This window comes from Aquarana catesbeiana, linkage group LG03 (assembly GCF_042186555.1).
Source record: "Aquarana catesbeiana isolate 2022-GZ linkage group LG03, ASM4218655v1, whole genome shotgun sequence".
Classification (NCBI taxonomy): domain Eukaryota; kingdom Metazoa; phylum Chordata; class Amphibia; order Anura; family Ranidae; genus Aquarana; species Aquarana catesbeiana.
This window is the reverse complement of record NC_133326.1, coordinates 197,517,577-197,533,508: the sequence shown is the minus strand read 5'-3', so window position 1 is coordinate 197,533,508 and position 15,932 is coordinate 197,517,577. Positions and strand designations below refer to the sequence as shown.

General features: G+C 40.4%; 1 protein-coding gene across 4 annotated transcripts in view; it reads left to right on the top strand.

The window, feature by feature from the left end:
* Positions 1-15,932, top strand: part of ALG10 (ALG10 alpha-1,2-glucosyltransferase) — a 35,968-nt gene that overhangs the window by 12,567 nt on the left and 7,469 nt on the right. For 2 of the 4 annotated variants that reach the window (XM_073619699.1, XM_073619698.1), the window contains 2 exons: positions 1,571-1,631; positions 12,310-12,501. In XM_073619699.1, the coding sequence (XP_073475800.1) occupies positions 1,571-1,631; positions 12,310-12,437 (189 nt within the window). In that variant the 3' untranslated portion in view covers positions 12,438-12,501. Of the gene's footprint in view, positions 1-1,570; positions 1,632-12,309; positions 12,502-15,932 lie in introns of those variants that run through there. The other 2 variants (XM_073619695.1, XM_073619696.1) reach the window with 1 other exon arrangement.

Sequence of the window (15,932 nt, the reverse complement as noted above, 5' to 3'; positions counted from 1 at the left end):
ATCCCACAGATGGCAACATCAGAGTGGACTCATTCAATCAAAGCTGTGCACACCAGCTGTGTTATGCATTTCCTCTAACCACTCTAATACCAAAGTTGAGCTAAAGAATCAGTAGAGAAAGGGCAACAGTGATACTCCTAGCACCTCACTGGCCCCAGGGAACATAGTTCAATCACTTGGATAAACTGTCTCCAGCCGCACCTGATACAGCAAGACCTACCGGACCTCCTATCACGAGGGCCAGTCAGCCACCCGAATCACACTCGTGAATCTTTCGGCTTGGTTACTGAGAGGGTGAGGCTGCAAAAGAAAGAATTGTCAGAGTGATCGACCCCATTCTAGCCAGCAGAAAATGCATAACTAGGGTGAGAAGGAAGTTTATCTCCTGTTACGGGAATAAACAGGATTCCGACAGAAAATCATCCCAGAGCTTTGGGATTTGGTGCAGGAGGGAGCAGACTTGAACCTCTCTTAGAGCATGCTGAAGGTACAAGTGGCAGCACTTTCCCCCTGTCTGGACACCAGATTAGTAGAGGACTTGCTTATAGTTTTCTGATCTCAGTAAATAGAGCCGGACCCGCTTATAAAGAGATTCCTGATCTCAGTAAATAGAGCCAGACCCGCTAAAGTCGGCAGAACTCCGACATGGGACCTCTCCACGGTTCTCAGAGGATTCCTCTCTCTGCCATTTGAACCACTGGAGGAGTGCAGATAAAAATCTTGCACTAAAAAACGCACTTATAGTGGCCTTAGCATTGGCCAGGGGAGTGGGTGAAAGTCTCAATGTTTTTTACATGATGGATCCCTTCTGACTGATCCAGACAGATAAAATAGTCCTCTCGCTAAACCAAGTTTTTCTACCAAAAGTGTCAACCTTCTACAGGATGCAGAATGTGGTTCTCCCATCTCTTCCTAAGTCAATGGATAGCAGAAAAGAGACACATACACCAAGCTAGACGCAATACTCATAGCTTATCTTAAGAGAACAAAGGGCTGGCAAAGAAATACCACGTCATTTGTCCTCTATGCAGGAGTCAATAAGGCAAGGAAGGCATCGAGATGCACAACGGCCAGATGGATAAACCTTGCCATACAGATGGCCTTTCGGGCACAAACCCTTGCCCCCCAAGTAGGGTCAAGCCCACTCGACCAAAGCCTTGGGCAACCTCAATCGCAGAAAAGGCGACCAACTCTGGAGCAGATCTGCAGGGCAGAGACTTGGTCGAGCTTCAGTACCTTCGCGAAGCACTACCGCATCGACCAGCTGTCAAGACCAGACATTGGTCACAAGGTGCTCCAGGCCTTATCCCCACCCTAGTAAATATTGGTTGATACATCCTCTCGGATGCTGCCCTGGAAGACGATTGGAGAAAACAGAGTTGGGTACCTGGTAACTCCTTTTCTAAGAAGTCTTCCAGGGCAGCACTAGTTCCCACCCTAAGCGATGATACCAGGTATTGTGGGGAAGCATTGGCTTACTGAGAGTTCTTTTGGAGCTTTAATACTACTGAGGCACACAGGTGAGACTAACAAATTTTATAATGGTGTACTAATGTGTTTCCTGTTGCAGGAAGGAGGAGCCTATCTCTCAGATGCTGCCCTGGAAGACTTCTTAGAAAAAGAGTTACCAGGTACCTAACTCCTGTTTTTTTACCTTTTAGCGATTGTAAAGGTACATATTTAAAAAAACAAACTTAATTATACTTACCTGCTCTGTGCAATGGAATTGCGCAGAGCAGCCGCGATCCTCCTCTTTTCGGGTCCCCTTCCGGAGCTCCTGGTCCCTCATCTCTGTCCAGTGCCCCCATGGGAAGGCACTTCCTATGAGGGCACTGGTGCATGCTTGCATCCGAGCCCTGCTGCTGTGTCCATTGGAACAGACAGTGGTACGCGGCCCCTGCTCCCTTGTCTCTGGCTTTGATTGACAGCAGATGGCTCCCAGTGCCCCAGCAAAGCCAGCAAGACACGGAAGTGAGGGGAGAGAAGAGCTGCAGACATGCATGGGCTGGATCAAATGAGGGCTCAGGTAAGTAAAGGGGGGGGATGCTGACACCTAAACATTTTTAGCCACTTAAAGCTGAGGTCCGCACACCGCTGCAAAAATTAAAAGCCAGCAGCTGCACATACTGCAGCTGCTGATTAATAATCGGACACTTGCCTGTCCGGGAGTCCAGCGATGTTGGCACCACAGCTAATGTTTACCTCAGCTGTCTGGTGCATGCCGCCTCTATTGCGAGTAAGGGAAGCCTTACGGCTTCACACCGGGAACCCTACTGCGCATGCGCGAGGCTCCACTCCTCTGTCCTACTGACCCGGCAGCTGGGGAAGGAGGAGGAGGGAGCACAGACGGTGACGTCAATACCTGCGGCTGAGGCTCCCAGAAGTGGGAACAGGATACCTGTGAAAGACAGGTAAACTGCCGCCCCCCCCCCCCCCCCCCCCCCCCCCCCCCCCCAAAAAGTGCCAAATGTGGCATCTGAGGGGGGGGGGGGGGAGTACAACGAGCGGAAGTTCGTGTTTACAAGTTAAAATCAGGTGGCCTTCCTAAAAAAAATTACTTGGAACCCCCAAACATTATATATTGTGTGTGGTTTTTGTTTTTGTTTTTTTTTTTTTTTTGCTAACACCCTAGAGAATAAAATGGTGGTCCTTGCAATACTTTCTGTCACACCGTATTTGTGCAGCAGTCTTATGAGCACCCTTTTTTTTTCTTTCTTTTTTTTTTTTTTTTTTTGGAAAAAATAAATGTTTACTCTTGTTTTTAATTTAAAAAAAAAAAGTTAGACCAGTTTTTTTTATATTGTGAAAGATAATGTTACGCTTTAGTAAATTGATACCCAACCTGTCAGGCTTCAAAATTGCGCCCGCTTGTGGAATGGCGAAAAACTTTTACCCTTAAGAATGCTCTTGTTCTAACGATCACGGCAATACCTCACATGTGTGCTTTGAACACCGGTTTCATATGCGGGTGCTGCTCACGTATGCGTTTGCTTCTGCACGTGAGCTCAGTGGGACGGGGCGCGTTTTTTACACTGTATTTTTAAAAACAAAAAAAATTTTGTCACGCTTATTCTTATCACAAGGAAAAAAAATGACAGTATTCAGAATCGTGGTTTTTGGCGATTTGAATACTTTGAAATGTAAAGGAGAGATTTGGGGTCTTTTAGATCCCCAATCCCTCCATAAAGAGTACCTTTCACCATCTTTTACTGTCACAAGGGATGTTTACATTCCTTGTGACAGCAGTAAAAGTGATGAAATTTTTTTTTAAGCAACAATGTAAAACAAGTAGATAAAAATAATTAAATAATTTATTTTTTTTTCTTTTAAAGTGTCTCCGCTAGCTCACACAGCAAAGAAAACGCACCCGCAAGTCGCACCCGCATATGTAAACAGTGTTCAAATCATGTGAGGTATCGCTGCGATCGTCAGAGCGAGAGCAATAATTCTAGCACTAGACCCCCTCTGTAACTCCAACCTGGTAACCGTTATTCTTTTTTTTTTAAACGTTGTCTGGAGATTTTTAGGTACCGTAGTTTGTCGCCATTCCATGAGTGCTCAATTTTCAAAGCATGACATGATGGCGTAACATCATCTTTCACATTATACAAAAAAATTGGGCAGACTTTACTGTTTTAGTTTTTTAATTCATCAAAAGTGTTTTTTTTTTTGTTTTTTTTTTTTGCGTTTAAAAGACTGCTGCGCAAATACAGTGTGACATAAAATATTGCAACGATCGCCATTTTATTCTCTAGGGTCTCTGCTTAAAAAAAAAAAAAAAATATATATATATATATATATATATATATATATATATATATATATATATATATATATATATATATATATATATATATATATATATATATAATATATTTTTTTTTAATTATGTTTTATGTGTTTGGGGGTTCTAAGTAATTTTCTAGCAAAAAATACAGATTTTAACTTGTAAGCAACAAATGTCAGAAATAAGCTTAGGCGTGAAAGGGTTGAAATAGCACAGTGCTGAATAGCAAAAAATGCCCTGGTCATGAAGTGGGTAAAAGTGGTCAAATGACACTGTCTTTTACTATCCTCCGGTTACCTCCTATATAATGGTATTCAGACTGATGAGAAGAAGGGAGGGTGACCGCTCTTAGCCAACCTATACTGATTTGCACAGTGCTGTGAATCTAACAAATGGAACTTGCTGAGAGCACAAAGATGACCTCATCAGTGAGCTGCTGCTCCTTCATGATCTAGTCACTGTCTTGACCAAACTACTGTTTTAATTGCAGTGTAGAAAAGATTAGAAATCCTGCTGAACAGAATTAGATACTAGAGCTGCACGATTCTGGCTAAAATGAGAATCACGATTTTATTTGCTTAGAAGATAGATCACGATTCTCGCGGGTAACATCATCTTTCACATTAAAACAAAAAAAATTGGGTTAACTTTTACTATTTTTTTTTTTTTTTTTTTTTTTTTTGTTTTTTTGTTTTTTTGTTTTTTTTTTAATTCATTGAAGTGTATTTTTTCCCAAAAAATTGCATTTGAAAGTGTGACATAAAATATTGCAGCAATTGACATTTTATTCTCTACGGTCTCTGCTAAAATATATATAATGTTTGGGGGTTCCAAGTAATTTTCTAGCAAAAAATATTGATTTTTACCTTTTTTTTAAAGGCTCGCGTTTTTTCACCTTAATGCATCCTATGCATTAAGGTGAAAAAACCTCTGACAATACTGGCCCCCCGAGCCCATTCCCCCCCACCCCCCCCCCCCCCCGTTTTACTTACCTGAGCCCGTTCACCTGCTGCGCTCGCCCCCAATGTCCTCTTCGCCGCTCAGCCTGGCCGTTGAGTTGCTAAAGTGGATGGATTGAAAGTAGTGCAGTCATTGGCTCGCGCTGCTGTCAGTCACATCCAATGGCGCCGGGGGGCGGGGCCGAGTGATACAGTGAGCGGCTATAGCCACCGGCTGTATCACGGGAGCGCGCCCTCAAGAACTAACCACCAAGCTAGAGAGCTCGCATGAAGGTGGTTAGTTCTTGTGGGGAGGAGCTGAGACAGGACTGAGGGACCCCAGAAGACCAGGTTCGGGGCCACTATGTGCAAAACGAGCTGCACGTTGGAGGTAAGTATAACATGTTTGTGTGTTTTTTTTTTTTTTTGTTTTTTTTTTGCCTTTACAACCCCTTTTTAAGAAACAAGTTTTAGAAAAAGATTTAGACTTTAAGTGGTTAAACTTCCTGCATTGTTTAAAAACTTGGCAGACTGCCTGGATTTTTTTCTTTACACACATAAGTTTCCCTTTGATCTAAGAAGGAAGTTAGTTACAATGTTTCATTTTAAAACCTTGGCAGACTGCCTGGATGTTTTCTTTTGACTGCTGAGTGAGCAGATAAGTCTCTCCACTTGTTATATGAAAGAATTGTCAAACTCTGCAATAGAGATTGTCAGAGGGGTTGAATCGAGATCACGATTTTTTGAAGATTAATTGTGCAGCTCTATTAAATACTGAAAGTTGCTTCATAAATCTGTACTGGAATGCGTAATTAGCTGTTTGCCTACACTTCTACTTTAACCCTTTCGCGCCTAAGGGTAAAACAAATTTAAATGCCTACTTCAATTGCAATACGACCTTAGACACAGGCAAAACACGCTGTTCAACACACTGAAGCCGCCCTGCAACACACAAAACAGGGCCCGCAGCAGTGGGGCATAATCTGACAATTACATACTCTCTGCTGTTTGCATAGCATCGGATAATGTCGCGGATGATCTGCCCATGTGCAATGTTCAGGTCCTGCCAGCTGATCAACATAGCTGGAGTGATGTTCCGTACTATGAATGCACAGACATTTTACTACGCATGCGCAGACATCAGAGGTATTTTTCGACGGGCGGCACTATTCGACAGAACGCCGTCCTGCTCCTTAACAGCCAGCTGTACACTGGTTGTTAAGGATGCCGGTGGGCCGCTTGCTAATTAAAAACAAAATGTAGAAAACTGTTGTTTAACAACACTTTTTGCTTCTTGGGGCAGAAAAAGAAACTGCTCAAAGCAGCTGCTAGGAACTTAAAAATAAGCTAGTATGCATGGAGCCTTAAGTATTAAAGCCTATTTCCTGCCAATGGTGTGTGTTTTTTTTTTTTTTTTTTTTTTTTTTTTATAGAGCTGGGAAAATTTGTTCAATTTTAGTCAGTTTATTCTTGAGTCTAACTGCCTTGGGGACATTTTCTATTACTTCTGTCCAAGGAAGAGGGACTGCGAAAGAAAAGCAACGACATAAAAACTGTCAATTTTTAAAATGTGTTGTCCTGGCAGGAAGTATGAGGGAATCTTCCTAAAAAGAAGGCAAATGGCAACAAAAAACTGGCATAGAGTATAATCCTCCCTGGCTCTATCCATAACCAGTAAAATAGCTATAGTTGGGAATTGATTACTTCTGTTTTGAACTTTCAAACTGTTTTTGTTTTTTTGCATTGGATAATGCGTCGTCTAGAAGAGTAATAGTTCCCACTACCAATCTGCATTTTTGCCAACTCAATAGAAAATGCGCCATGATGTTTGAAGTGAGAGTCCTCTGAGGGCATAGACAGCAGATTGAAGTAATAATACATTGATATGGCAAATAACATACATTCAGATTAATTCTTAGACCTGCAGCACATGGTGCCCACACAGCTGCCGTTTTAAACACTAGCTGCTGAGCGTATGAATATGATTTAATCATTTCAGACACATTAATGTGGACAATTTCTGCTTGTGACGATCTGTAAAGCCTTCCCTTGAGAAATGAATATTTATGAATGTAGATAAGTAAAAAGTATTTTTTTTTTTTTCCTGCATAGTTAAAGTAGCTGGCTTTCATTAGCTGAATCTTCTTTTTCATTTTATCTAATGTTTTCTTGATCCTTTTTGTTACAGCATTGTTAAAAGGTTTGTTTTGTCATAGGAATTTCAAAAGACAGTAGTTCTACATTTTTATGAAAGGTACACGCATAATTTACAGATAGCTTTTAGGGCCTTAGGTATGTGCCAAACCATAAAAAATTAATTTAAAACAACCATTTAGTCAAAGGAGAACACTAGCAAGGTTATGAATATGATTTAATCATTTCTGACACATTAATGTGGACAGTTTCTGCTTGTGACAATCTGTAGAGCCTTCCCGAAAGAAAAGAATACGTGTGAATGTAGTTAAGTAAAAAGTAATTTTCCCACACAGTTAACTGGCTTTCAATAACTGCCTTTTTTTTTTTTCCTCTTTCATTTTATTTTTTTTTTTTTTTTTTTTTTTCTTTCAACCTTTTGTTACTGTATTGTTAAAAGGTTCCCTTTGTCATTAGAATTTTAAGGGACAGTAGTTTTACATTTTTATGAAAAGTAGAAGCATAATCTTAGAGATAACCTTTTGGGGCCTTAGGTATGTGCCAAACCATAACAAAATTTAATTTAAAACGACCATTAAGTCAATGGAGAACACTACAGATTATTATCTCATCTCTTATATTGCAGCTTAAAGGGATTTTCCTTTTACAGAGCCTAAATCAATGGAAGTTGGTAATTGATTAATACAGGTCTGGGTCTCTCAAGCAGTGCTTAGTAGGTGTAGTAGCTCCTGGGAGCTCAGTTTGCCTGCTGCTTTTATGATACAGCTAGCAGAGTAGCACCTTGAAAATTTTCTATTAAAAAAAAAAAAAAGAGACTATATTAATTTTTGTTACACATAGCTGTGAGTTTGCAGTATTTTCTCACCTCCCAGTTCTTAAAAAAAAAAAAAAAAGAGCATGTTTCTGCAGGGATGGGTGAGTTGCTGCAGGTTTAAAATGCAAGCACTAAAGGAGTATGTATATACTTGCAGCAGCCTCCACAACTACAAATTTTAGGTTACTTGGAAAACTTGCCGCCCAACCCTATCCACTCTGTGATTAAGATGTATAAAATAGCCTTAAGCTGGCCATACACCATACAATTTTCCTGTTCAATTTTCTTTAGATTTACCTTCAACTATGTAGTACAAGGGCCTGCCTGATTGCATCCAAATTGAAAGTGTTTAGGTTTGACCTCCTATTATATGGTTTTGGTAAATCTAAAGGAAAGTTGAACAGGAAAATTGAATAGTGTATGGCCAGCCTTAGCCTTGCACCACTTCACAAGCCACGCCCTCTGACATGTTTCACCTAGAGCTGCACAATTAATCATCAAGAATCGTTATCGTGATCTTGACTAAAGTGTTTCCCGAATTCTCTCAGCTCTCCTGAAGCCACAGCTGTCGAAAGGAAGAAAAATCTGGGCAGAATCAAAACATTCTTTATTGAACTTAAGTATAAACATTGTAACAATTTGTCAATAGAAAAGACTTTGTGTGTAAGTGAAAAAAGTTTAAACACTAAACCTTTTTCTGACATTTGTTGGTTTCAAGTTAAAATCATTTTTTTTTGCTAGAAAATTACTTGGACCCCCCAAACATTATATATATTTGTTTAGTGGACACCCTAGAGAATAAAATGGTGGTTGTTAAAGCGGGGGTCCACCTAAACCGCCAAAAAAAAAAAAAATTAAAAGCCAGCAGCTACAAATACTGCAGCTGCTGACTTTTAATACATGGCCACTTACCTGTCCCGGGGTCCAGCGATGTCGGCAGGCGCCGCCGAGAACCCGCCATCCTAGGTGTGGGAATCAGGAAGTGAAGCATTGCGGCTTCACTTCCCGGTTCCCTACTGCGCATGCGCGAGTCGCGCTACGCATCGTAACTGGTCCCCGCTATCTCCTGGGAGCTGTGTGTTTCCCAGGAGACAGCGCGGAGGGACAGGAAGAGGCTTAGACTCCCATGGGAGTCTATCCCGGAAGTGGGTGCAAATAATCTGCACCCCCCTCCCCCCTAAAAGGTGCCAAATGTGACACCGGAGGGGGGGAGGGTTCCGAAAAGCGGAAGTTCCATTTTTGTGTGGAACTCCGCTTTAAGAAAAAAAAAAAAAAAATATATATATATATATATATATATATATATATATATATATATATATATATATATATATATATATATATATATATATATATATATATATATTTATTTTCACACTGTATTTGTGCAGCGGTCTTTTCAAATGCAATTTTTTTGGAAAAAATGACTTTAATGAATTAAAAAAAAAAAAAAAAAAAAACTAACCAGCAAAGTTTGCCCTTTTTTGTATAATGTGAAAGATTTTACGTCGCGAGAATCGTCATCTTTTTATTCTAAGCAAAAATGTGTGATCCTCATTTTGGCCAGAATCGTGCAGCTCTAGTTTCACCCCATCCATCGGGCTTAGTCATAGATGTAAAAGGCAGAGGCAGGATTAAAGAATTTATGCTTTACTGGACATGAAAATTAGACAATGAACATTAGGGTAATGAAGTGAATGGATAAGAAATGAGAAAAAAAAAGTTCAAAACTGAAAGGAAAAAATGATAGTATGTGAGAGGAAGATAAAGGAATGAGTGAATGTTTGGGATGTGAGAAATAATGCTGGAAAGTAATGCAAAGTGAAACCTTTAAACAAGAATTAAAAAGTGAAAAATAAAAAATCTTTTTTTATGTAATGTAGTGATAACATTTCTTTATGGTCACCATTCAATTCTTATTCTTAATCCTCACTCAAGATTTTTTTTTCTCACATTATTTTTTCACTTGTTTCACTTTTCAATCCTTATTTAAATGTTTTACTTTGCATTACTTTTCCGCATTTTTTTTCTCACATTCCTTAACATTCACTCCATTTCTTTTTATCTTCCTCTCACATACTGTAATTTTTTTTTCTTTCAGTTTTCCCCATTTCTCATCCATTGACTTCATTATCTCATTTTCACGGCCAGTGATGCGTAAGTTCTTCCTTCCTCTGCTCTTTACCTCTACGACTAAGCCCCGGTGGATGGGGAGAAACATGTCAGAGGGTGTGGCTTGTGGAGTGGTGCATGGCGAAGGCCATCTTGTACATGTTAACCACATAGACTGGATAGGGTTGAGCGGTGATTTCCCCCCCCCCCCCTCAAAGTATGCTACACATTACCAGATGGTTATATGTTCAGTTAGTGCCCCTTTCTTTTAGTACCAGTGGGACTATATACACTCCTTCTTTGCTTATCGCACCACTGTAAGCATTAGTAGGTCACAAATCTAATTTCCCTTTTACTAAAAAGTTTTGGTAGGCAGCTGTGGGTATGTGCAGGGCACCCCCCCCCCCCTTCCCTGACAAGATATTGAGAAAATATGAAGGCCTACGTTGCTGACAGTTTCCATCTGTACAAGTACTGTCTATGATAGAGGTGTGTGTGTGTTTGTTTTTTTTTATTCGCACTAAAATAACATAACATTTTTCATGTTTAGTGCAAATATAAAAAATATCATCATAACAGTACTTGATTGATTTCACAAGTGCACGGATACAGCTACAATCGCCTCAAGCTGGCTGTCGTGCTAATTCAATGGCTGCTGTACTTTTTTGAGGCACTGACTTGAAACAAGTTGCATGTATTGTCGATATGACTGCAGTAAGTTCTAGCCTCACTTTGTGCCAGTTCACACCATAGAAACACAGTCTGGATACGTTCCAGATGCATTTCTGCATGCGTTCCAGTGCGTTTTTGGTGCATTTTTGTGTGTGCGTGTGCTGACTCCTATTTGACATGAGGTCACATTAAAGGTGGAAAAAGTTCTGAAATGTTTTTATCTTTTGTCTAACATTTTTTACATCACAGAAACCTGACATTTTAACGGGTGTGTAGACTTTTTATATCCACTGTATATGCATTATTTTTATTATGTTTGTTGTAGATTAAGTCTGGCACTATCTTGGCACTTTGGTAGTCACTTGCAGTGTATTTATTTGTTTTGAGCGCTGCACTATTACGTTTTACATTTTTAATATAAGGTTGGCCTATTGCCTTCTTTTGTGCTTGCTGCTATCCCCCTCTTGAGCGCTCCCTCATATCATTTTAGCTATACTTCTCATTCTTTGCTTGTTATGGGCATGTAAATTTTTAAATGTCCATATCTTGTACACAGAATTTTCTTTGGAACTGATTAGCACATGTTGTTTTGTTTAGTGGGTATGGGAAACCAGAAGAGTTGTTCAGCAATACTTCTTTCTGCCAGACCATTCACCATGAACCATTTTAAGGATGGCCAGGGATTACAGAATGGCTCTTTCTTTGCAGCTGTATCACTGAATTTTTGCAAATATACATGTAAACCCATTTATTTATAAAACATAACTACACCAAAAACACGATATTTCATAGTTGGTCTCCTTTGTCAGGTACCAACTGGCACACTGTCTATTTAACAGTTTTTTGACAGATCAATATTTAAGGTGAAATTGTTTTGAGAATATAGATAATAGACTGAAGCAATAATATATTGATATCAAAATATACATTCAGACTCTTAGGCTGGCATCTGCGTCTCAATGTGTTTAGAAGCATATCTGTACTCTTATATTACCCAATGGTAACAGGGAGCAGGGACAGCGTAGGGACAAGTGCAACTTTCACAGCAAAGTTACAAATGTGTTATTCTTGCCTGCTCTGTGCAGTGATTTTTCACAGAATAGCCCTAATTCTCCTCTTCTCAGGTCCCCCGCTGGCGCTCCTGGCTCTGACGAGCGCCCTTGTAGAAAGCTGCTTTCTATGGGGGCACTTGTGCAGGCTTGCTCCTAAGCTGCCCTATCTACGTCTATTGACACAGACAGCGTGGCTCGGCCCCGCCCCCTGTTCCCTTGCACAGACATTGATTGACAGCAGTAGGTGCCAACGGCTCCCGTTGGTATCAGTCTGCCCTGTGAGGAGGAAGTGCAGAAAGGGCCTTTGCTCTCATGAACAGTGCTGGATCAAGAATGAGCTCAGGTAAATATAAGGGGGGTGGGGAGGGATTCTGTGACACAGCAGGCATTTTACCTTAATGTAGAATGATTGATTTTAAAGGGGTTGTAAAGAAAGAAATTTTTTTTTTTTTTTTTTTTTTTTAAATCTTAATGCATTCTAAACCACTGCACCACAAAACCACTGCACAGAGCAGGTAAGTAGAACATTTGTAAAGTCTCAGTTTTTTTTCTATTAAAATAACAATCCCTTTTAAGGTAAAACCTTTTCCGCTTTAGAACCACTTTAATGATTAGTTGCCTGTATATCTACATTGAACGATCATCTGGACATACTTTTGTTGTAGGTAAATTTAACCTTTACTTACCAGGTGTGAGACAGATTTACTTCTAATAAAATAATAATTTGACTGGTAATGTTTTATCTTCCTTTTTAATTTGTCTCTTGTTCTTTGTTCTCAGTGGGATCCCATGATCACAACCTTGCCTGGCCTGTATCTGACTTCTGTGGGTATTGTGAAACCTGCTGCCTGGCTGTTTGGCTGGAGCAAGAATGTTGTCTGCTCCTCCGGAATGCTGCGATTTATTAACCTTCTGTTCAGTCTGGGCAACTTGTACATGTTCTATTTAATCCTTAACAAGTTACACACAAGGGTAAGTGTCTAAGGACCAAGCTTTGACTTCCAACATTTATCATTGATGGGTTTGGCTTTCAAAGCAGCAATGATTAATTGAAAGAGTTGACTAGAGATACGACACCAGTTAAATAAAAATGAAACAAATTAGCCTTTGCTTATACAAGTGCTTGTGTAACAAGGTATGTACAGAGACTAAAATGCTCTTTCTTTGTAATTAGGTAGGTACGTACATTTTAGTGATAGATGTTTAGGCGGAGTTCCACTCGTTTGTAAGTTTAGCTGCTGACTTTTAATAAACAGACACTCGCCTGTCCCACGGTCCAGTGATGCGGCCGCCCAAAAATTTCTGCAAAATCCAAATAAACGTGAAAACAAATTCACAAAATGGTTATAAAATGAATGAGATGAAAAATAGTAGAAATGCCTATATATGCAATATCTGCAAAGGTAGTCCGGCAGGTGTAATAACCATTTTATTTTTATTTGATAAAGCCAATGAAGATGACTAAACACTCTTTGATCATATATAAGCATTGGATACAGTTAAGACCAGGGAAAGAATCTGTTACGTGGTCACAATAACCCCTTCCCGCCGAGCGTACGCAGATGTGCGTACTCGGCTTTCGGGGGTTATACCGTAATGATGCCCACAGCTGTGTGTTATATGCCGGTGCGTGTTATACGCCGATAAATACGGTATATATAAAAACAAGGCACAAAGTCTTGCAAGTGTGTGAGCATGTATGCATTATTTAAAAAAAAAAAAAAAAAATCATTTTAAAATAGATGGCAGAAACACATCTCAAAAGTTGGGACAGGGCCACGTTTACTACAGTGTAGCATCCCCACTTCTTTTAACACTGTAAACATCTGGGAACCCTTTCATGACTAAGCCTATTTTTGAAATTTGGTGTTTTAAGTTAAAATCTGTATTTCCTGGTGCCTCCATGGCAGCATACCTGTGATAAGCTCCGCCCCGGAGTTCTCCCCCTCAGGATAGTTACTACATTATAAAAGTGACAATCATACCACCAATAGCATTCGCCTTTTTTCCTCATACCTGAGAGGGAAAGAAGCTACATCAAGAACTATTGCTTCCTGGATTTGCAAGCTGATCCAAAAAGTGTATAGGGCTAGAGGGATGGATCCTCCGGCAGTAAAAGCCCACTCAACAAGAGCAGTCTCTTCATCATGGGCGGCAAGGGCTAATGTCTCTCTGGAAACCATTTGTAAGGCAGCCACATGGGCATCCCCAAACACGTTCATGCGGCATTACAGAATTGATCCAGGAGCACTCCTTCAGTGGAGTTTGGGAGAGGGGCAATTGAGTCAGCTCTCGCATTACCTTGATAAAATTTTCTTTATGAGCATTACCCACCCTGTTTTTAGCTATTTATTGTATCACACGTATGCTGCCATGGAGGCACCAGGAAAACGGAAAATTGTTTCATACTTACCGTAATTTTCCTTTCCTGGTGCTTATACATGCCCTCCCTTGGTATTCGATATAATAGGAGAATGCTATTGGGGGGGGGGGGGGGGGTATGATTGTCACTTCTATAATGTATTAACTATCCTGAGGGGAGGACTCTGGGGCGGAGCTTATCACAGGTATGCTGCCATGGATAGGCACCAGGAAAGGAAAATTACGGAAAGTATGAAACAATTTTCCGTTTTTTGGCTAGAAAATTACTTAGAGCCCCCAAACATTATATATATTTTTTAGCAGAGAATCTAGAGAATAAAATAGCAATTGTTGCAATATTTTATATCACACAGTATTTGTGCAGCAGTGTTTTTAAATGCAACTTTTTGGGAAAAGGGACACTTTCATGAATTAAAAAAACAAACAAACAATAAAGTTAGCCCTTTTTTTGTATAATGTGAAAGATGATGTTACGCCCAGTAAATAGATACCAAACATGTCACGCTTTATAATTGCACGCAAATCTCCATAGGCGACGCTTTAAATTTTTTTACGGTTACCAGGTTAGAGTTACAGAGGAGGTCTAGTGCTGGAATTATTGCTCTCGCTCTGATGATTGCAGCGATACCTCATATGTGTGATTTGAACACCGTTTACATATGCGGGCGTGACTTCCGTATGCGTTTTCTTTGCTGCAAGAGCTTACGGGGACGGGGGTGCTTTAAAATTTTTTTTTTATATATTTTATTATAAATTGTGTTTAAAATAAAAAAAAATGTGATCACTTTTTTTTTTTTTTTAACAATATGTTTATTGAGTTTTCCACAGGGTAGCAGTACAGACGGTTACCGTAATAGCAAAGTTACATGGATTAGTACATGGTGCAATAACCAGTGTTGTTTTGTAACAAATGTATATAGCGAGTACCTAGTGATTAAAGTTGAAGTTCGATGAGTGGAGGCACCATCTCCAATCCCCGGCACCCCATCTGGGATCTTACTGTGCCATGAGACTAGAGGTAGCGCCACCAACCATCTACCTGACAAAGCTGGGTAACTTGTAGAACTATTAACATTCTAGATACGAAAGCTTAAAAAAAAGAAAAGAAAAGAACAAAAACATAAAAATAACTGTAGAGCAAAGGTAACTTGCGAGCCTACTTGTTATGAGTGTAGGACATGAGTGCATATCCCACGCTAAGTAGTAACTGAGAGAAGTGAAAATGTGATAACTTTTATTGCTGTCACAAGGAATGTAAACATCCCTTGTGACAGTAATAGGTGGTGACAGGTACTCTTTATGGAGGGATCGGGGATCTAAAAGACCCCCGATCCCTCCTTTGCACTTCAAAGTATTCAGATCGGCGTTTTCGGTAATTCTGAATACTGTATATCTTTTTAAAACCAGCGCCATTGGCAGCCGAGTAAACAGGAAGTGGCATCATGACGTCGCTTCTGTGTTTACAATTGGGAGGCTGGAACGAAGCCGCTTACGGCTTTGTTCCAGTCTGTCCCTAGCCGCCGGAGGCGGCGGATTGGTGATCGGGCTTCCCGGTGAAACGGGAGGCCCGGTAAGAACGGCGGGGGGGGGGACGTCCCCTCCCGCTCCTCCGGTACAACAGCCGAGCGGCTTTTAGCCGCATCGGTTGTTATATCTGGAAAGCTGATGACCGGCTCTAAAAAACAGTACCCCCGAAAGCCGAGTACGCACATCTGCGTACGCTCGGCGGGAAGGGGTTAAATGTTGTCCCCTTCTTGCCTGATAAAGGATTCTAACTGCTCAATAGTCCTGGGTCGTCTTTGTCAAATTTTTCATTTCAAGATGCGCCAAATATCCTGTTTAAACATGCAAGGCCTTTCCTGAAAAAGATGTCATCTGAATGGGAACATATGCTGCTCTAAAACTTGGATATATCTTTCAGCATGGTGTCTTTTGAGATGTGCCCAGCTGCTCATCCCATAGGCACTAATGCACCCCATACCATCAGTGATGCAGGCTTTTAAACTGTGTACTGATAACAA